General features: G+C 39.3%; 10 protein-coding genes across 12 annotated transcripts; 5 read left to right on the top strand and 5 right to left on the bottom strand.

Annotated features, from left to right (window-relative positions):
* Positions 1-120: 120 nt before the first annotated feature.
* On the top strand, positions 121-2,705 carry Gasu_41780 (ABC transporter, ATP-binding & transmembrane domain). The gene has a single exon (XM_005704797.1). The coding sequence runs from the start codon at positions 222-224 to the stop codon at positions 2,598-2,600; it is 2,379 nt and encodes a 792-aa protein (XP_005704854.1). The 5' UTR covers positions 121-221; the 3' UTR covers positions 2,601-2,705.
* Positions 2,706-2,719: 14 nt separating this feature from the next.
* On the bottom strand, positions 2,720-4,020 carry Gasu_41770 (bile acid:Na+ symporter, BASS family). Its single transcript, XM_005704796.1, has one exon. It carries the CDS (start codon positions 3,987-3,989, stop codon positions 2,796-2,798), a length of 1,194 nt encoding a protein of 397 aa, XP_005704853.1. The 5' UTR covers positions 3,990-4,020; the 3' UTR covers positions 2,720-2,795.
* A 14-nt stretch (positions 4,021-4,034) lies between these two features.
* On the bottom strand, positions 4,035-5,610 carry Gasu_41760 (cytochrome p450). Its single transcript, XM_005704795.1, has one exon. It carries the CDS (start codon positions 5,571-5,573, stop codon positions 4,059-4,061), a length of 1,515 nt encoding a protein of 504 aa, XP_005704852.1. The 5' UTR covers positions 5,574-5,610; the 3' UTR covers positions 4,035-4,058.
* Positions 5,611-5,630: 20 nt separating this feature from the next.
* Positions 5,631-7,025, top strand: Gasu_41750 (DEAD box ATP-dependent RNA helicase, putative). Its single transcript, XM_005704794.1, has 2 exons — positions 5,631-6,810; positions 6,871-7,025. The coding sequence occupies exons 1-2, from the start codon at positions 5,639-5,641 to the stop codon at positions 6,989-6,991; spliced, it is 1,293 nt and encodes a 430-aa protein (XP_005704851.1). The 5' UTR covers positions 5,631-5,638; the 3' UTR covers positions 6,992-7,025.
* A 14-nt stretch (positions 7,026-7,039) lies between these two features.
* Gasu_41740 (uncharacterized protein) lies at positions 7,040-10,000 on the bottom strand. The gene is made up of 2 exons (XM_005704793.1): positions 7,988-10,000; positions 7,040-7,936 (listed from the first exon to the last, which is right to left on the bottom strand). Exons 1-2 carry the CDS (start codon positions 9,905-9,907, stop codon positions 7,067-7,069), a joined length of 2,790 nt encoding a protein of 929 aa, XP_005704850.1. The 5' UTR covers positions 9,908-10,000; the 3' UTR covers positions 7,040-7,066.
* Positions 10,001-10,110: 110 nt separating this feature from the next.
* Positions 10,111-11,392, top strand: Gasu_41730 (putative signal-transduction protein containing cAMP-binding and CBS domains). Of its 2 annotated transcripts, XM_005704792.1 has the most exons (3): positions 10,111-10,437; positions 10,487-10,991; positions 11,042-11,392. In XM_005704792.1, the coding sequence occupies exons 2-3, from the start codon at positions 10,546-10,548 to the stop codon at positions 11,295-11,297; spliced, it is 702 nt and encodes a 233-aa protein (XP_005704849.1). In that variant the 5' UTR covers positions 10,111-10,437; positions 10,487-10,545; the 3' UTR covers positions 11,298-11,392. The 2 variants fall into 2 exon arrangements, with proteins under 2 accessions (XP_005704849.1, XP_005704848.1); XM_005704791.1 differs by having other exon boundaries at positions 10,111-10,991.
* Positions 11,393-11,400: 8 nt separating this feature from the next.
* Positions 11,401-13,295, top strand: Gasu_41720 (hypothetical protein). Of its 2 annotated transcripts, XM_005704789.1 has the most exons (6): positions 11,401-11,679; positions 11,855-12,600; positions 12,658-12,861; positions 12,907-13,092; positions 13,139-13,196; positions 13,250-13,295. In XM_005704789.1, the coding sequence occupies exons 2-6, from the start codon at positions 11,915-11,917 to the stop codon at positions 13,262-13,264; spliced, it is 1,149 nt and encodes a 382-aa protein (XP_005704846.1). In that variant the 5' UTR covers positions 11,401-11,679; positions 11,855-11,914; the 3' UTR covers positions 13,265-13,295. The 2 variants fall into 2 exon arrangements, with proteins under 2 accessions (XP_005704846.1, XP_005704847.1); XM_005704790.1 differs by lacking the exons at positions 11,401-11,679; positions 11,855-12,600 and having other exon boundaries at positions 12,651-13,092.
* Positions 13,296-13,299: 4 nt separating this feature from the next.
* Positions 13,300-15,920, bottom strand: Gasu_41710 (AAA-type ATPase). The gene is made up of 3 exons (XM_005704788.1): positions 15,812-15,920; positions 14,675-15,758; positions 13,300-14,626 (listed from the first exon to the last, which is right to left on the bottom strand). Exons 1-3 carry the CDS (start codon positions 15,863-15,865, stop codon positions 13,353-13,355), a joined length of 2,412 nt encoding a protein of 803 aa, XP_005704845.1. The 5' UTR covers positions 15,866-15,920; the 3' UTR covers positions 13,300-13,352.
* An 11-nt stretch (positions 15,921-15,931) lies between these two features.
* Gasu_41700 (cytidine deaminase) lies at positions 15,932-16,650 on the bottom strand. Its single transcript, XM_005704787.1, has 4 exons — positions 16,542-16,650; positions 16,363-16,495; positions 16,238-16,313; positions 15,932-16,188 (listed from the first exon to the last, which is right to left on the bottom strand). Exons 1-4 carry the CDS (start codon positions 16,622-16,624, stop codon positions 16,037-16,039), a joined length of 444 nt encoding a protein of 147 aa, XP_005704844.1. The 5' UTR covers positions 16,625-16,650; the 3' UTR covers positions 15,932-16,036.
* Positions 16,651-16,760: 110 nt separating this feature from the next.
* Positions 16,761-17,985, top strand: Gasu_41690 (V-type H+-transporting ATPase subunit d). Its single transcript, XM_005704786.1, has one exon. It carries the CDS (start codon positions 16,796-16,798, stop codon positions 17,672-17,674), a length of 879 nt encoding a protein of 292 aa, XP_005704843.1. The 5' UTR covers positions 16,761-16,795; the 3' UTR covers positions 17,675-17,985.
* Positions 17,986-17,997: the final 12 nt, after the last annotated feature.

Below are 17,997 nucleotides of genomic sequence, written 5' to 3'. Positions count from 1 at the left end.
AGAGACAAGGAGTTTCAAATTTTCTTCAATTTTTCTTGTCGCGTGGGTGGAAAGAATGCTTTTCAAGAAGCCAATCCAGTCCCGTTCCGTGTGATAAACTCCGCAACTGCGAATAAATGAGCTGGGGTTTGGTTTTGGCAGTTGGGTTTTTTGGTTGGCGCCACGATAAATAACTTGTTGTATTGCTTTCAGACAAGGTCTCTCGGAAACAACTCCCTCTAATGTCTTCAACACTTTCAATTGGAAGGTTGCCTTCTTTGGTTTCTTTATTCAGGGGTCCCCATGCCAAAAGAAAAATGGCGCTAACTGGAGCCATAGTGTTTGCTGCTCTAGCCGCGGAAGAATGGTGGAGGAGGAAACAACCAGACAAACGCACTGCACTTGCCGTGCAAAATTCAATGGAACGCAGGAGACAACGAAGAGACAGGAAAGTTCGTGTGGACAAAGTGTTTGCGAAGAATTTGTGGTATTTTGTCAAAATTATGTTTCCTAGTCTAAGGTGCAAGGAATTCGGAACTGTATTGCTGGTTGGTTGCTTATTGACTGCTAGAAGCTATTTGGATATTTGGGTCTCTGATAATGGAGGTGACGTGGTGAAAGCAATAGTTGGCAGAAATATCAAAAGGTTCATTCGAAAAGCAGTGCTCAATATACTGCTCATGTCAGTGCCTATTTCGTTGGTGAACAATTTGCTCAAATACACTATTTCAGAACTTCAAATAATGATGAGGAGACGTCTTACTCTCTACTTTCATGAAGAGTACTTATCCAATCAAACCTACTACAAAGTGTGTAATTTGGATACGAGAATTCAAAATGTTGACCAGTTGCTCAGTCAAGACGTAGACAAATTTACAACATCGCTTGCAACTCTGTATTCCAACGTAGCGAAGCCTTTGTTGGATATCGTCCTGTTTTCAAAAAGACTTGCTCGCACTCTTGGTTCATCAGGACCTCTCATTATGATTGTGTATTTTCTTGTGACGAGTGCCATTTTACGAGCCATTCAACCTCCCTTTGGTCGTTTGACTGCAGATGAACAAAAACTGGAAGGAGAATATCGTCTTAGACATTCGCGCTTGATTACACACTCAGAAGAAATAGCATTTTATGGTGGTGGCAATCGAGAGAAGCTTTATATAAACGAATCCTTTACCAGAGTAATTCGTCATCTTAGAAAGATATTGCGCCTGAAACTTTATATTGGAGTGATTGACTCGTTCTTAGTGAAATATTTGGCAACGATTGTTGGTTATTGTATTGTTTCAGTTCCTATATTTCTGAGTAGAATGCAAGATTCAGACCAAGCCTCGAATGCCGTTTCTTCCTCGTTAGGTCATTTTTCTAGTACAGATGCTGAGGAAGAAGATCGATTGGTGCGTACTGGTGGTGCTAAGGAACATATTATTAAGGGTCAAGAAGATATTGCAGCACTCTATACTCGAAACTCGAGGTTGTTGATGTCATTGTCCAGCGCCATTGGAAGAATTGTATTAGCAGGAAAGGAGTTGCCACGTATCTCCGGCTACTGTGCTAGAGTGACGGAGCTGGAACAAGTTCTTTATGAAGTTTCTCAAGGTTATGCCGAAAATGGCAGTAATTCGAATACTGGTCCACCCAAAGGCTTAACTCCTGTATTTTCTGTGGCTTCCAGTATAGATTTATTTTCTAGTTCCAGCGATTTGGTTTCTTTGAAGAATCATGAAGCGGAAGAGCTTTCTTCTCTTTGTACTCCTGGAAAGGTCATTAGAAATGACATGATTCGTTTTGAACACGTGAATATTATTTCGCCTGATCGGACAATTTTGTGTCGTGATTTGAATCTTGAAGTGCCACAAGGAACAAATGTACTTATTACTGGTCCTAATGGTTGTGGCAAATCTTCCCTATTTCGTGTTCTTGCAGGTTTATGGCCTTTATATGGTAAAACCTTGTATCGACCTGAGCCATCTAAAATCTTTTATGTTCCGCAACGTCCTTATTTGGCATTGGGTACCCTTCGTGACCAAATCATCTATCCATTAACGAAAGAAGAAGCTGAAGAGCGTGGTTGTACTGATGATATGTTGAGAAAATTATTGCATGATGTGTACTTGGATGAAGTTGGTAATAGAAAGGGAGGACTAGATGCTGTTTGTGACTGGTCTGATGTGTTATCAGGAGGCGAGAAACAAAGAATAGCCATGGCAAGGTTATTTTATCACCAACCTATGTATGCAGTATTAGATGAATGTACTTCTGCAGTGAGTTTGGATGTTGAAGGACATTTATACGAATCTGCAAAGAAACGCAACATCACTTTGTTAACCGTTAGTCATCGTCCTAGTTTGTGGCGTTTTCATGAGAAAATTTTGCGTTTTGATGGCCAAGGTGGCTATTCTTTTAAGGACTTGGATCCTGCGGAGATTCCACCAGTTCATGATGGCAATCTTTCCAATCCATCATCTCATTCAAACAAGTCGACGGTATACAATGGGAAGAAGGAACAAGGATTGGCTACGATTCCAAGTGAGGAGGAGGAGGAGGAGGATAGTTCATCCAACAGCAGTACCGTACCCGCTAGGAAAAGATTGGAAGAGACCGATATCACATCAGAGTGAAGTAACCATCGTTGTGTTTTTGGGTTTCTATTTTGTAAATAAATAAAATATGGGATTCTTTTCCCATAGTGTTTTGCATAGTCAAGGTTCAGAGGCTTTTTGTTGTTCTCATTCAGTGAAATTTTTCAACACTGTCTGAAGGTGTCCCAAGATATCGTTGGTCTCATCATCACCTTGTTCTATACATATATTGTATTATTTACCACGTCGGTTATTCCATCTCCAATAACCAGCAATCAAACTACCATAAATGGAATGCATAGTAGCCGATATAGCACAAGGAACTGCTGTCAACGGGTTGCTGAAATGTGCTTTTGCTAAAGCAGCACCTAAACCACTGTTCTGCATCCCCACTTCGATGGATATTGTACGATATATGGATATATCTTCTCTTCTATGGCCACCTACTAGCCATTTAGATACCCAATAACCTAACCCAAATCCACCCAAATGTAACACTGAAAGTGCCAACATCAAATGGAATCCGGTTTGACGAATGATCGGTGCATTTTCTGCTACAATACTACCACAAATGAGAACAACTCCTATGACAGATAAGCTAGGAAGCCATTGTTGAAGACGACGTACAATCCCAGGAAACATGACACGCAAAGATAACCCTAAAAGGAGAGGAATCAAGACCACTTGTAGAGTGCTCATGAAAAGTGCTTTTACTTGAATAGGAACCAAAGTTCCTGCTACCAATAACATGAGCCAAGGTGTTACGATGACACTTATCAAGGTAGTCACCGTGGTCATCAAAACAGATAAAGCCACATTGGCTTCCGCCAAATAACAGACAAGATTGGAAGCCGTTCCACCGGGACAACAAGCAACTAAACAGACGCCTACAGCAAAATAGCGAGGTAAAGCAAAAAGACGGGAAACCAAATAACCAAGAACAGGCATGATAGTGTATTGAGCCAAAGCACCAAGAAGTATTGGATATGGATTCCGAGTCACTTGAACAAGTTGTTGCAGATCGAGTGTCAAACCCATAGCTAACATAACAAGAGCCAAAGTCCAAATAATATGTGGTCCTTTGAACCAAATAAAATAAGCAGGTCGAATAAACGCAACACAAGAACCCAGTAAGATCCATAAAGGAAAAAGATTGGAAAAAATATCCAAACTCCTCACAATCCCGTCACCAGTATTATTATTATTATTATCTACGTTGCTTTTGAAAGGGACGAGTTTTTTGGGTGTCTCAGCTCTTTGACTACAGCATCGAATGGGATAAGCAAAAGACAAGTGCCTTGGAAACCTACAAATTCGGATGAAATAACGATGGCTTATTCCTTGGGTTCTAAACCAGTGATCATGTTGTTGTGCTACACAAGGAAAGACAAAGCACTCAATTCGTGGATCGGTCTTAGACGACGCCATTTTGTGATAGGATGATGATAGAAATCCTCAAATTCCAGATAAAAGAAATCAATGTTTCTCTTTATAAATTTACTCTTCTCTGAGATGAGCCATGGTATTTCTTGGTGTTACCCATACTGGTAGTTTTACATATTCGGAAACACCTTTCGCATCTTCTGAAACTTTTCCAACTGAAGGTTTCATAGTCATAGCATGATAGGGTTTCACATCTTCCGCACGACAAGCGAGACGAAAAGTAAAAAAATGATAAAGTGAAGATAAAGTTGTCAAAGCTTCATGAGTAGCAAAAAACTGACCAATACAGTTTCGTGGACCATTACTAAAAGCTTGAAAGGCAAAAGGATGTCTTTTCATGGTATTCTCTCTCGTAAAGCGTTCTGGTTCAAATGTTTCTGGATCAGGCCAAAACTCTGGATTCCTATGAACTAAATAAATGGGAACTAAGATTGCAGTATTCTTTCGAAGTAGCATTCCACAAGATGGAAGTGTCACATCAGTATCCAAACGTCGAAGTGTACCAGTAGCTGCAACAGGATGTTTACGTAAAGTCTCTTTCCACACCTTGTTGAGATATTCAAGTTGACCAATTTCTTCAAAACTCAACATCCAATCTTGTCTATCTCCCCAAATTGTATCAACTTCTTGTTGTATCTTTTGTTCTATTTCCGGATGTTGGCAGACTTCGTATATCAACCAAGACATTGTATGCGAAGTAGTATCATGTCCAGCGACGAGAAATGTAGCAATTTCTGCAATAATATTCTGATCCGACAGATTATCCATTTTCAAGAAAATATCCAACAAATCCAAAGGTCGTCGGGTCTTGTCTTCTTCCGACTCTGTCCTTCTTGCTTCAATTACTTGAGAAGCGAATTCGCGAATAACTCCTGTAGCATTCTTTAAAGCTGGAGAAGAATATAATCCGAAACAATTTCGTATGGGATAAGCAACCAAGTTATGATACATTTCCCTTAAAGAAACATTCACCGCTCTTGAAATGGGATGACTCGCATCTTCCTGGGTATTTGCTGTACATCCAAACCCAGTTCTACACATTACGTCTAAAGTATATGAAGTTGCTTCTTTATCAAAGTCTATCGACTCTTTCCTTTCCGTCACTTGTTGTAACTTGGAAAGTAAAATCATTAGTTCGACTCTCATATGGCGATGAAGTTGACGCAAAAAGTCTTCATTGAAGTGTTTCGATATAGCTCTTCTTCTTTCCTGATGCTGAGATTTTCCAACAGTCAATAAACCACGCCCTGCTAGAGGTGACAATGACAAGTTGAACTCTTCAGCTTTGGGAAAGTTTTTGGTTACTATAATGTATTTGATATCATCGGGATGACTAATCACCACAATTTGTCTGTAAAAAGACCAGATTTGGAATACGTCTCCATATTGCTTTCGGAAGCGCTCAAAGACCAGAGGAGCAGTTCCACCTTGTCTCGAAAGTTCGGATACATTTCCCAACAACAACGAAGGTCTTGGTCCAGGAATATGTCTATTGCGCCATTTAGGAAGAATAAACACATAAAGGAAGAGACAACTGAAAGTGACCAACACTATCCACAGCTGCAGCATTCTCCTCCACACAAATCCACCCTTCAATAACCAATGAGAATTTTCGTATAGAGAGACACGAAAGGATGAAAGCTTTTTATTTATCATTTATACAACCATCGCTTGTCAAGAGAAACCAGAAACCCAATTTAAGTTATTACTATGTATCGGCTTGTGTTGATAGGAGTTGGAATAGCTTGCCTGAACCCTCCTCCATTCCCAACTGGCTTATAAGAAACTTGGAAAAACAAGGTTTTCAACATTTCAATGTTGTTCAACAAAAAGCTATCCCAGTTATCTTTTCGGGCAAGGATCTCGTTCTCGTTGCTCCAACTGGAAGTGGAAAGACGTTGGCGTTTCTGGTTCCTCTTTTAAGTTTAGTAGATTTCAAGAAATCTTGGATACAGGCACTTATATTGGTACCAACACCTGAACTGGGTTTTCAAATATATCTTTTGGCAAAGTCTCTCTGTTCTTCGCTATCATCATATCAACTTGCACATTCGAGAGAACACTCACTGATTCGTTTTTTATCCAGTGGAGAAGATGGGAAAATCAAACAGAAGAAACTACCTGCCATCTTAATTAGTACGTTGGAGTCTGTTCGAGAAAATTGGCCTTTTATTGGCTTGGATAGAGTTCGATATATAGTATTGGATGAGTTTGATGACTACTTCATAGGTTCTTCCTGGAGGTCTAAAATACTTGGCATGCTTCCTTCCCATTCAAGGCAAATTATATTTAGTTCAGCGACTCTGCAACAGTGTCAACACTTTTTATATCAATGTCGACAACAAAAGTGGACCAAACAAGATGGACTGGAATATATTCATATCGATAAAACAGAATGGATGCCCAAAGTTGTGCACTATTACTATGTCTTGAAGAAGAAGGATGACCGCATCCAGCTTTTTGTAAATATATGGAGACAACAGAAAGCCAATAAAGCTATTGTATTTATTCGTGAAGATAGTATGTTATCACATACAGCTTGGCTTTTGCAAGAAGAATGGAAAAGACAAACTTTGGAGAAAGAGAAGAACATATCATTCCTATGGTTATCTGCAAATGCCGATTGGAAAAGTCGACAACGTGTTATGACCACATTTTGTAATAGTGATGCTCATTTGTTATTGATCACTGGTCAGTTGATGAGAGGCCTCGATATTCCTGAGGTGACTCAAGTCTACAATTTGGAATGGATGGATGGTGTGGAAGAATATGTTCATAGAGCTGGAAGAAGTGCACGGTGGTTAAGGTATGTATACTATTTGGGTTATCTTTGTTGTTCCAGTATTTCTTATATTTTGACTATTAGAGAAGGTTTGGTGTTGAACTTTGTGAAAGACAAGGAATTATTTGCTTTGGAAAGAGTATCCAATCAGTTGAATATCCCATTTGTGGAATGGCCTTTGCAAGTTGACGACCATCACATATAGCAAATGCTTGTCGAAGAGGGCGATGTTTGGTTGTATTCTGTTTCTCTGGTTTGTCCACTTATCAGGTATTTCTCTTCAGATATCTTGTCCAAATATATTATCCATAGGAACAGCATCATCTGTCGCTGGTTCATCTTGAGAGTGATCATTGCTTTTACTTGCAATAGATTGCGAATCACTATGTGTGTACTTACTACTATCAGCAGGAGAACTGAGGTCATTTTGTTTGCATTGATGATATATTCTTAATACATTTTGTATCAAACTATTTTTGGCTGATCGCGACAAGTTTCTTCCTGGACCTGTTTCTATCAAAGTCTCCAGTTGAGCGTCTGTAAAGAATAGTTTCGAAGCTTCCTTTTCTACCCAAGAAAGAATTTCTCTTTCATCCAAAAAGTAGGCTCGAATATGGGATGCTGCTCGTTGTGCTCCTGGAATGGGTCGCAAACCAGTTAATGACTCTAAACCACGTTCCAAATGCCGTAAATCTACCAACATTCTTGCCCTTCCTTCAGGAGTACAATGTTTTACTTTGGACACTCCTATCACAAATGTATGACAACAGGTGACAGCAATTCTCTCCCATAGTTTCAAACAAGTATTGGGAAGCATCGATTCGCTTTCTCTCCATTTCTCTATATTCTGTAATACTCGAGAAATGGCAGTAGAAGGTTGGTCTAGTAACGCGATGTTATCTGTTTGAAAAATGGAATGGGATGCATGTAGACTATAATTATTATTGGCTATTTCTTGGATAAATCGACGAGCTTCAATGATCTGAGCAGCTATGCAGTCATACACTGCTGACCGAATAGGAACAGTCAAAGTAAAAACAGCATTCCAACTGCGCAGAATGCTTTGTCTTGATGAGATTGTCCAATGGGACGATGTTTCCAAAAGTTGTAAGCAATGCGAGAACAAATCTGCTAGACTTTTCCATGATTCCTAACAATAAATTCAAAAGTAGTCACACTGTGGACGAATGATGATACTTACTACTGCAACACAAGCATCGCATATAGAAATGTTTGAGTTGTTCGATAAAGATGGACAAGACATATCTTCCGTTTGTCGTAACTGTCCAAGAAGGGCACGATCTTTGGAATGAAGAAAATCCTCCAAATCAAGTTCTCTTCCTCTCTCTTCTTTTTCCAATTCTGGTTCCGTTCGATGACAAACAGAATTACAAACGAAATAAACATGGCAAAAATAGAGTTGTAACAAATGGCCAACTGCCAATAAAATAGAAACTCTCAGACAAGGAATAGACAAAGCCAATTCTAGATATCGCTTCACAATATTTAAAAGAATCAAACAACTGGATACAAATAAGTAGGATTCCGAGTCAAAAGATATCGAACGATGTTTGTTCTCCTCATGTTCGATGGAGGTAGAATAAATACAATCCAGATTCAAAACTCTTAGGGGATTGGTCTCTTCATTCAAAAGTTTCGAAACACATTCTTCCAGTTCTTTCTTCTCGTGAAAAGTGGAATCATTTGCTAAATCTTCAAACTTGGATAAGAAGGTCATGAAGTCTGCTGCTTCAATATTTATACGCTGCCATGTTTCCTGAAAAAGATTCCTTCTAAAAATCTGAATATTTTCTTCATGTTGGTGTTCAAAACTCTTTTGTAGTTTTTGTTCGGTCACCTTTACTACGGTTTTGGATGAGGAAGTTACATTCGATGGGTCATGTGGAATAGAAGAGAATGACTGTGAGAGACTGCCATTTTCTGATGTACTCGTAAAAACTTCACCTAACAGTTGAAATAGGTTGGCGGTATTATAAATCATATGCATGGTAGAAATGGCAATAAGCAAGTTTTCCTTTTCCATCTCTTGAATCCATTTTACAACTCTATCTTGTAATAACTCCCAAAAATCTACTTTAGATATCAAATGGGAAAGGATATTCTTTACAAATTCTTGCCTAAGCACTTGTTTTCGAATGGGATTTTGCATGCCTTGTTTTTCTTGTGGTTGTTGGTCATCTCGCTCTTGTTGACTGTCATATTGTTGGGCAACATCATGGTTTCTGGAAAGGTGACTTAAATATGCCACTAGAGAATGAAAACTGACTAGAATATCACTAAATAACTGAAAACCAATCAAAAGAGAACTAAAATGTCTCTCCTTTGTTTTCTCTTCTGCATATTTCATTTCGAATTGTGCAGGAACATCAGCAAGAGCACGACTATATTCTTCATTGAGTCTCAAAGCTAAGGCTTCGGCAGCATCAAACTCCTCATAAGCAATAAAAATAGTCCAAAAATCGTCCTTCGTTAGTTTTGTACATAGACTGCGCAAGTTTCTGTGCATTCGCTTCACACACTCCACTGCGACCTTTGTAATTCTATCCCTCAAACTCCTTAAACAAGACAATTTTGTCAAGTCTCCTCTATCCTTTCTCACACCAAGAAGGATAGACTCAAATTGCTTGCACAAGTTGTGACACTCGGCGAGGTGATCCTTTTTGAGAGCCACTTCTGCAAGAATACTTATTTGTATTAGACTTTGGGCGTCTACTAGAGAGTTTTGTATTCTTCTCAAAAACTTTCTTCTTCTTTCTAAACTGATGATGTCGTCTCCGTTGAGGTAAGTTTGTTTTGCAACTAAAGACAAGTTTTGTTTGGTGTCCTTCAACTGGGAAGAAAGTTGTAAGAGTTGTTGTTGCAATTCTCTTATTTCCTGAATAGTTTCCATAAATTCTTTCTGTGAATTCCATATTTTGTCGTACAATTGTTCTTCTATTGTGTGCAAGTGGATGGATAACTTTGCGCAACACTCTTCTAGGCTGAGGTGCTGATTCGTTTGCTCATAAAGAGTTGCCGCTTGAAACAAAGGTTGAAAATCCACGAGTTGATTGGAAGCTTGTTGATAGAAACTCTCCAGCTGTTGTTCCCTATCAAGCATTGTTTCTATCCATCTCTGGTCGTTGTGATACAATCCAACGAAATGTTGGACATAGAATAATCAACAACAATATTCTCTTAAGCTTCTTTCAAATCATCCAAGTTGTACTATTCAGAAATGGTATGTATTTCAATTAGAATAGGTTGTTTCATTCATACCAATGAATAGCCAGCCAATACTTGTGTCTCCCCGATGCTTCCATCAGTTTCCATTGAAACATCTTTGAGATATTCGTTGGAGATTATTCCAACTACACATTTTCCAAACCAATCGTTGTGTTGCTTACCAATACCATGTTATCCTATTTTTACCCTTTGCAACTTACAAGGTGGAACTGCGCTGGGCAACTGTGGAAAAAGCAGTTATTGGGAAAACGCTATTCTTCAGGAGCTGTGAACATCAAAACAGTAGAACATTCACCCTTTTGGTCACGTTCTTTGAAACAGTTATTAGGTTCCCACCAGTTTTCAGATAAGAATGTAATTGCAGGCGAAAGTACTGTAAGGGACGCTCTTGAACAAATGGAAAAAGTAGATATGTCCATAGTTGCTGTTACTGGGACTCAGAACGATTGGCTAGGAATCTTCTCTGAACGAGATCTCATACGTCTCATTGCGAGAGGAGGAAATATCAACAACATGTATGTAAGAGATGCACTATCCAAAAAGGAAGGTGTAGCCACTTGCTTTTTGAATCAAAGAGTTTCTGATCTGGGCAAAATATTTACAACACAAAACGTACAGAATATTGTTGTCATGAAAGAGTCGAGTTTAAAAAATACTATCCATGATTTGGCTGGATTGATCACTTCTCGTGAGTTGGCACAGTATTTTCATTCCATGGAACCTGCTGTTGTGGAGGAATTCGAACATGTCCTGGTAAAGGATATGTTGGATCATAATAAGAGCAAAGTACATGAACGATTGAACGAACAATCTATTTTGGCAGTGGAATTGTCTTCTCAAGTGAAGGATGCTGTTCATCTGATGGCCAAATACGGAGTTGGTTGTGTCATGGTAACCAGTGATCATAGCAAAGGTGCTTTGCATCCGTATCCAGATGTTATTGGCATGTTCACTGAAAGGTAAGAATGAAGGACTATGGGATAGTTAGTTGTGGATTGATTCGGTATAGGGAATATATACGTAACTGTTTGTTAAAGGGTAAAGACAAAGACAATTGTAGAGTGGGAGATGTGATGCAAAGTAATATGGCTTTGGTAACTCCAGAGTTTAGTGCTGCACAATTCATAAGACTTTTTGCAGATTCCCATGTGCGCTATTTACCTGTGTTTTCGACTAGTCCAGAAGATGCTCAAGATAGTACAAGTATGTGTTTGGGTTTGTTTAGTATCAAAGATATTTTTTTCCTATTGTTTTCAAGTGGCTGATAGAGGGTCCTAAAGTTGCTATAAAATCAAGTTGAGTTTGTAAAAGGATTTTTCTTTACAGAATGACGCAAGTCAATAAAATTCTTTCTCTCCCATAACCTTTTACAGGAAAGGAAAAATGCAAAATGGCGCCATTCTTCGCCGTAGAAGCACATTTCGTATTAGCTCAAGGAAAGTTGTGTCAACTTTGTGTGTATCGTAGGCAGCTCCAACACACGTTGAACTAGTAGAAAGTTTTCCTTGATATCACTTGTTGTTGAGCAACCAAGAGTTGCTTTTGCCAAAATACCGAAAAGTAGAGAAAAGCTTGGTTAAAATGACGTTTTAAGCTTGAAACCTGCCTCTGCAGAGTGTTTGGGCTGACATACAAAACTTACTGGAGGTAAGTAAACAACTCCGGAGTTTACAAAGAGTTTGATGAGAAAACATGCGCGTCGACAGAATGGTATCATAAGCGTGTTTTGGTACCATATGAAGATGCCTTGCTAAACTGACTCTTTCCACACTCTATACAGTTTTTAAAATTTTTAGGGTTTATTGTTTGACACTGAACACAGGTTCCTAGTTTTGCTGGAGGACGGGAGGATATTAAAATATTCTTATAGGATGGGAATGGAATGGAATGGATGGATATGGGATTGGAATACCTCCCGATGGCTTATCTCAGTGGGAGCAACCTGCTGGTTTCTGTCAATTGGCATCACCAGTTTTACTTCAAGAAAAAGAGAATGATAAACATAAAATTCGTAGCTACGGAGCAGCCACCCAAGTCTCCTAAACAGTTTGCCAGTATTTTGCGCACTAGTTTGCAACAATGTCTTCACCATCGTCATAACAGAATTCTAGTAGATGTGGAAGATAGTGTTTCACTAGACGTAGAAAAGTCTAATGCAAGAGATAAAACCAAAAGGGAATTGGCTAGACTATTGATTGAGATGTTCTACGGGACTCATATTCCGGTAAAGGTTGCTTTTTGTAACACCAAGGAATTGCAAGTTGCACAAACAACTTGGGGTTTGTCAACACAATGGGTTGCTTATTGCCTTCTAGAGAAAGTGGGAAAGCGTGGGTTTCAAGAAGAAGAGTTCGGAAGAAATGTTGCCGAGGAACATATTATAATATGTGTCGATCCTAAACCACAGCAACTTTCTTGTTTGGAGAGTTATCTAACTGGACCAGGCCAAGTTGTTGTGTTGGTGAATCCACGAAGAATACAGCAACAAGCAGAGTTGTTATCCTCGTTGAACCTCATATTGAAACGATACACAGCAGCGCTTGTTTTGAGAAAATATACTATACGGGGGTAAGATTGGTGATTTTACTATTCTTGAGTTATTTCTAACTCTGAATGTCTCTAAAGGGAGCGCTGTTTACTGTATAATAGATTTCCTAATAGTTGGTGCCTATTTTCTTTCCAAAGTAGGCAAAAACGACTACTTTACAAATCCAAAAATTTGCCGGCAGATGAACAAAGTTTGTTTGCCTCACCACCACCAGTCAATAATAAACCCATTTGGCATTGGCCTTGGGATAATTCTTCTTCTTGGTGGTTCATGAAAGACTTGTAATTGGTCGTGTATATGGGTAATTGTTTTGGTGGTTCTTATAGCACCCCAACGACCCCAGATAAAAGGAAAACTCAACGCCAAAAGAATTCAGTAGTTGAGAATAAGAAGCTGTCTTCTGTTGCTGTTGCTCCAACCAGTTCCAGTCCTGCTAGCAGAGAAGTTTTGTTACAAGCTGTGGAGAAACGGTTGAAGGAGCAGCAGTTGAGAGGTACTCCGTCTGGTGGAAAGTGTGTTGGAATATTGTATTTCTTGCAATACTTTAACAGTTAATAGGTCACGAACTTTGCGAAATACAAATTCTTTGAGAGACTCCGATGGTCCCGATATTAAGGTATGGATAAATGCTGAACTATTGAAAGGGTTCAAAAGGAACATATTTTTTAGGATTGGCTCAATTAAACAAAAGCTCCACTCTTGTAGTCAAAAACACATTTATTCCAACAAAACGCGACACAGCAATAATTTGCAAGGATTCAAGAGATTTCTCTCACGAATAGAGATCTTCATCACCAGTATTGCCCTGATTGTTCTCAGAGGAAGGTGCATCAGAAAACTTGAAACCGCCACCGAATCCTCTGGTCGCTTGAATATTCTGGGCATACATTTCATAGCGACGTACATCGGCATCTGTTACTGACCGTCTTGCAAACTTCATACTCTCTTCGAAGTGTTTCCTGGTTAACATGGGAACAGGGTCAACTTCCTCTTCCATAGAATCGGGGTTGACTTCCCTCTGCTTCTGAAGTTCAATTTCCTTCTGGATTGCTTCTCTTATTGCAAGTTTACAAGCTCGCTGGCATATTTCAGTAATATCCGCACCAGAAAATCCGGCTGTAGCTGCAGCCAAAGCTTCAAAGTCAACGTCGGGAGAAATCGGACTCTTTCGAAGTGCTGCTTTAAATATCTGAACACGACTCTTGTGGTCTGGTAGTGGAATGTAAATGAGCTGATCCAATCTTCCTGGTCTCGTAATTGCGGGATCTAAGATATCTGGTCGATTGGTTGCTCCAATAACAAATACGCTTTTCCTTTCTCCAACACCATCAATTTCAGTCAATATTTGATTGATAACTCTATCACCTGCACCACCAGCATCTCCTGCTGAAGAACCTCGAGATCTGGCGATGGAGTCCAGTTCATCAAAGAAGAGAATACATGGCGCAGCCTGTCTTGCCTTGTCGAAAACTTCACGAACGTTATGTTCTGACTCACCAAACCACATTGTCAATAATTCAGGTCCCTTGATAGAAATGAAGTTGGCTTGACATTCGTTGGCTATTGCTTTGGCAAGCAAAGTCTTTCCGCATCCTGGAGGCCCATAAAACAGAACACCTTTCGAAGGTTGCATCCCAAACTTTTCAAACTTTTCTGGGTGCTCAACAGGATACTGCACCGTTTCTTGTAGTTCCACTTTGACTTCCTCCAAACCACCAATATCTTCCCAAGTAACATTCGGAATTTCCACATGTGTTTCTCTTAATGCTGACGGATTGCTTTGTCCCAAGGCAAATTTGAAATGTTCTTGTGTTACAGCCAATGAATCCAGAATTTCTGCATCGATGTGTTCATCCTCCAGATCAATAAGGTCCATTTTCTCACGGATACACTGAAATGCAGCTTCTGTGCATAGCTGAGCAATGTCGGCACCTACGTAACCATGCGTATCCTTTGCAATACGTTCCAAATCAACATCTGGGTCTAGTTTCATATTACGAGTATGGATTCTCAAGATTTCCAAACGTCCATTTTCATCCGGTACTCCTATTCACAGGTAAACCCAATACTGAAAACTAAACAAATTGCCAATACCTATATCAATTTCTCTATCAAATCTTCCAAAGCGACGAAGTGCAGGATCAATAGAGTTGGGCCTATTTGTAGCAGCAATAACCATAACTTGACTTCGACTTTTCAAACCATCCATCAAAGTAAGTAACTGCGATACTATTCTACGTTCGACTTCTCCTTGAGTCTTCTCTCTCTTTGGAGCAATAGAGTCTATCTCATCAATGAAAATGATGGAAGGAGCATTCTTTTCGGCCTCTTCAAAAGCCTTTCGAAGGTTACTCTCCGACTCTCCTGCTAACTTGGACATAATTTCCGGTCCATTAATCAAAAAGAAAAAGGCACCAGTTTCATTTGCAACAGCTCTAGCAATCAGAGTCTTTCCACTTCCAGGAGGTCCATAAAGCAAAACACCCTTTGGTGGTTTGATACCCACACTGCGGAATAGCTGAGGATGCCTAATAGGAAGCTCGATAAGTTCTCTTATTTGGGCAAGCTGCTTTCTACAGCCTCCGATATCGTCATATCCAACATCATCCAGTCTCTCCTCATCCTCTCTCTTTATCGGTTCTCCTTCGCAGTGAATAACTGTGTCTGGAGCAACTATACAATATTCTCCAGGGTCTGTTTCAACTACTTTAAACTCCACAGCACGCATTCCTCCTCTCACAAGAAAAGTATCTCCTTTTCTCACAGGTCTATATGCTTCCAAAAAGTAGGGTTTCAAATAAGTATCAAACAAGTTTCCAGTAAGACCCTCTATAGAGTCTTCAAAAGGCAAAATATGAACCCTTTGTCCATATTTAACATCAGGACACTGGTGGATAGAAACAATATCACCAAGCCTAACACGCAAGTTGTTTCTAACAACTCTATTGCATCTTATCTTTGAATCTTCACAAGTTTCGTCTGCAAGCACTATGCAAACCGTGTCTCTTCTCTTCTTTCCCTTTAAAAGAACGGTGTCACCACGAAAGAGCTCCAGCTCGTCCATTTTAGCGGGTGATAAGGTAACTACTGAATTGTCATCATTTACTGCTTCATCTACGATAAGTCTATTGGGTGCCTTCTTCCTGTCCAGTATAGCTGTCGAAACATCTCCAGGTTTCTAGAAGGAGCCAAAAAATAAGTCATCAAGTATTCAGTAAATACACCACTTACTTTTGGAGAAGAAGAAGAGGGCCCTGGCTGCTCTGGTGTTGTTGGTGCCGACATTATAATACTTTATCAACTTGTTCCAAACACTTGTAAAAACCAAATCAACCAATCAATTGAAAATTATAAATAGTTGTGAGTTTTCTTGCTCTATTCAATCCACATGTGAGAATGGCTTGCTCTATTAGCATCATATTGAACAAAAAGGCTACCATGCTGTGATATGAACAATCATATTTTATTATCCTTCACAGTTTTCAAATCTGCTTTTGAAAAGTTTCTTGGCAACAAGTGATTGACCATTTCCACTCTTATCGAGCCATCATGTCCAATAAATATGACTGGAAAATTTCCAAACTCTGAAAGGAACTGTCTACAAGCCCCTATACGACAAGATGGAGTGATCATTTTCTTATTTGGTTGACTGCTTACCACAAGGCCAAACCTCCCCTGTTGTATCCGTCGATATTGCTATCGCACGGAAACAAGTATTGCCTTCACTTACAGCCTAAGCTAGGGCTAGTAAACCAGTCCAACTTGTAACATTCTCAGCAAACCTTTACAACTGCGGTTCTTTCGGCGCATATCGAAAGACCATAAGAAGCGTTCTCTACGTTACAACCCGAATAAAGTTGCCCAGACTGGGCACATATGCAAGCACCAACTGGAAAGTGGGAATAAGGCACATAACTTGAGAGCAAGTCCGTTTCTCCAGGAAAACAAAGAAACTACTCACGCATTCTTTTTTACTTCTACTGCTTGTCTTTTCAAATCTTGTAGTGTTTGCTCTCCCAAGTAGTTTTCCAAGTCATCTTCCATCGTCAATTTTCAATCAGTTATTTAGAGCAGTACAGTTTCTTCTTTCCATGGCATGACAATAATAAACTGAATTATTCTCATATAGAATATTTTTTATATTTCCATCTGAAGAAATACTCAACCCAATCATGACAACTCCTATATTTCTTTGCATTGTAGAATTTGGGTTTCATGGCTTCTGCTGCTGGAGACCGACTCAATGTAGTGCCTTCAAGAATGACTTTGACACAAATAAAAGGTCGTTTAGCGGGAGCAAATAAAGGACATAGTATGTTGAAGAAAAAAAGCGACGCGCTTACTGTTCGTTTACGCTCCATCTTGAAACAGGTGTTGGAGAAGAAGAACCTAACTGGAGATGTTTGTCGTGAGGCGCTCATCTCACTAGCAGTTGCCAAGTATATAGTAGGAGAAGATTTCAAGTTACACATCATGGAAAATGTGGACAAAAGTTCGTTGAAAGTTTCTTTTCATTCGGAGAATATTGCAGGAGTCACTATTCCTGTGTTTGAAAAAGTTTCCGTTGACGACGATGGTACAGAATATTATGGCGAAAGTGTGAAAGACATATCAGGGAATGGAGTTTCTAAGGAAATATCTGAAGGTCTTTCCAACAAGTTCCATTCATATGTCTCTCTTAGTGGGTTATCAAAGGGAGGACAACAAATCGCTACTTGTGGTGAAAATTTTCGTAAAGCAGCAGATACTCTTATATCGCTAGCAGAACTTCAAACTAGCTTTACTCTTCTTGATGAAGCAGTGAAAATTACCAACAGGAGAGTGAATGCCTTGGAGAATGTAGTTATCCCACGTTTAGAAAACACAGTTGCATATATTATCAGTGAGTTGGATGAGTTGGAACGAGAGGAATTTTTTCGTTTGAAACTGGTTCAGAATTGGAAAGAGAGAGAATCGAAGAATGCTCAACAATTACGAGAACAATTGGAACGGACTAGACAAGGTTTCTCTTCGTTTGAAATGGATTCGTATGAAACGAAAGAACGACTTGTAGAGGGATTGGCAAGTAATGATGATTCTGATATTATTTTTTGAGGAGACATTATGGTAAACAAACTTTTATGGAGTTTATTTTAACTGGACTTGATGTCACCATTTGTAGAGGAAGTGATTGGGAGACGTTCCATGAACGTTTCCATTGTTCTTGCACTTTGTTTATATTGGAGCACCTCAAGTCATCAAATAACATGTTGTTGAGACTGTATAGAATAGGGTTTGCTTCTATAGTTTATGTTGCTTTGTTGTTCTAATACTTCATATACTTTGTGCTTGTATGCTGATTCGATGACCATTTTACACTGTCTGTATATTTGTCGTTGTTTCTCAACGTGAGATAATGTTATCTTTAGCAAAGAACT

Source organism: Galdieria sulphuraria, assembly GCF_000341285.1.
Source record: "Galdieria sulphuraria unplaced genomic scaffold scaf_37, whole genome shotgun sequence".
In the NCBI taxonomy this organism is placed as follows: domain Eukaryota; phylum Rhodophyta; class Bangiophyceae; order Galdieriales; family Galdieriaceae; genus Galdieria; species Galdieria sulphuraria.
Note: the sequence above shows the minus strand (reverse complement) of the source record. Positions and strands in the feature narration are given on the sequence as shown.

Coding starts and splice junctions, on each gene's coding strand:
- Gasu_41730 (XM_005704791.1), top strand. CDS start 10,201: ATGTTATCCTATTTTTACCCTTTGCAACTTACAAGGTGGAACTGCGCT. Junction 10,992..11,041: donor ATTGGCATGTTCACTGAAAG/GTAAGAATGAAG, acceptor GATTCGGTATAG/GGAATATATACGTAACTGTT.
- Gasu_41770 (XM_005704796.1), bottom strand. CDS start 3,989: ATGGCGTCGTCTAAGACCGATCCACGAATTGAGTGCTTTGTCTTTCCT.
- Gasu_41720 (XM_005704789.1), top strand. CDS start 11,915: ATGGAATGGATGGATATGGGATTGGAATACCTCCCGATGGCTTATCTC. Junction 12,601..12,657: donor AGAAAATATACTATACGGGG/GTAAGATTGGTG, acceptor ATGTCTCTAAAG/GGAGCGCTGTTTACTGTATA. Junction 12,862..12,906: donor TGGTGGTTCATGAAAGACTT/GTAATTGGTCGT, acceptor TGGTTCTTATAG/CACCCCAACGACCCCAGATA.
- Gasu_41780 (XM_005704797.1), top strand. CDS start 222: ATGTCTTCAACACTTTCAATTGGAAGGTTGCCTTCTTTGGTTTCTTTA.
- Gasu_41690 (XM_005704786.1), top strand. CDS start 16,796: ATGGCTTCTGCTGCTGGAGACCGACTCAATGTAGTGCCTTCAAGAATG.
- Gasu_41750 (XM_005704794.1), top strand. CDS start 5,639: ATGAAAGCTTTTTATTTATCATTTATACAACCATCGCTTGTCAAGAGA. Junction 6,811..6,870: donor AGAAGTGCACGGTGGTTAAG/GTATGTATACTA, acceptor TTTGACTATTAG/AGAAGGTTTGGTGTTGAACT.
- Gasu_41740 (XM_005704793.1), bottom strand. CDS start 9,907: ATGCTTGATAGGGAACAACAGCTGGAGAGTTTCTATCAACAAGCTTCC. Junction 7,937..7,987: donor GCGATGCTTGTGTTGCAGTA/GTAAGTATCATC, acceptor ATTTATTGTTAG/GAATCATGGAAAAGTCTAGC.
- Gasu_41760 (XM_005704795.1), bottom strand. CDS start 5,573: ATGCTGCAGCTGTGGATAGTGTTGGTCACTTTCAGTTGTCTCTTCCTT.
- Gasu_41700 (XM_005704787.1), bottom strand. CDS start 16,624: ATGGAAGATGACTTGGAAAACTACTTGGGAGAGCAAACACTACAAGAT. Junction 16,314..16,362: donor AAAGAACCGCAGTTGTAAAG/GTTTGCTGAGAA, acceptor GCCCTAGCTTAG/GCTGTAAGTGAAGGCAATAC. Junction 16,189..16,237: donor AGGGGAGGTTTGGCCTTGTG/GTAAGCAGTCAA, acceptor CTTGTCGTATAG/GGGCTTGTAGACAGTTCCTT.
- Gasu_41710 (XM_005704788.1), bottom strand. CDS start 15,865: ATGTCGGCACCAACAACACCAGAGCAGCCAGGGCCCTCTTCTTCTTCT. Junction 15,759..15,811: donor CCTCTTCTTCTTCTCCAAAA/GTAAGTGGTGTA, acceptor GGCTCCTTCTAG/AAACCTGGAGATGTTTCGAC. Junction 14,627..14,674: donor TGATAGAGAAATTGATATAG/GTATTGGCAATT, acceptor ACCTGTGAATAG/GAGTACCGGATGAAAATGGA.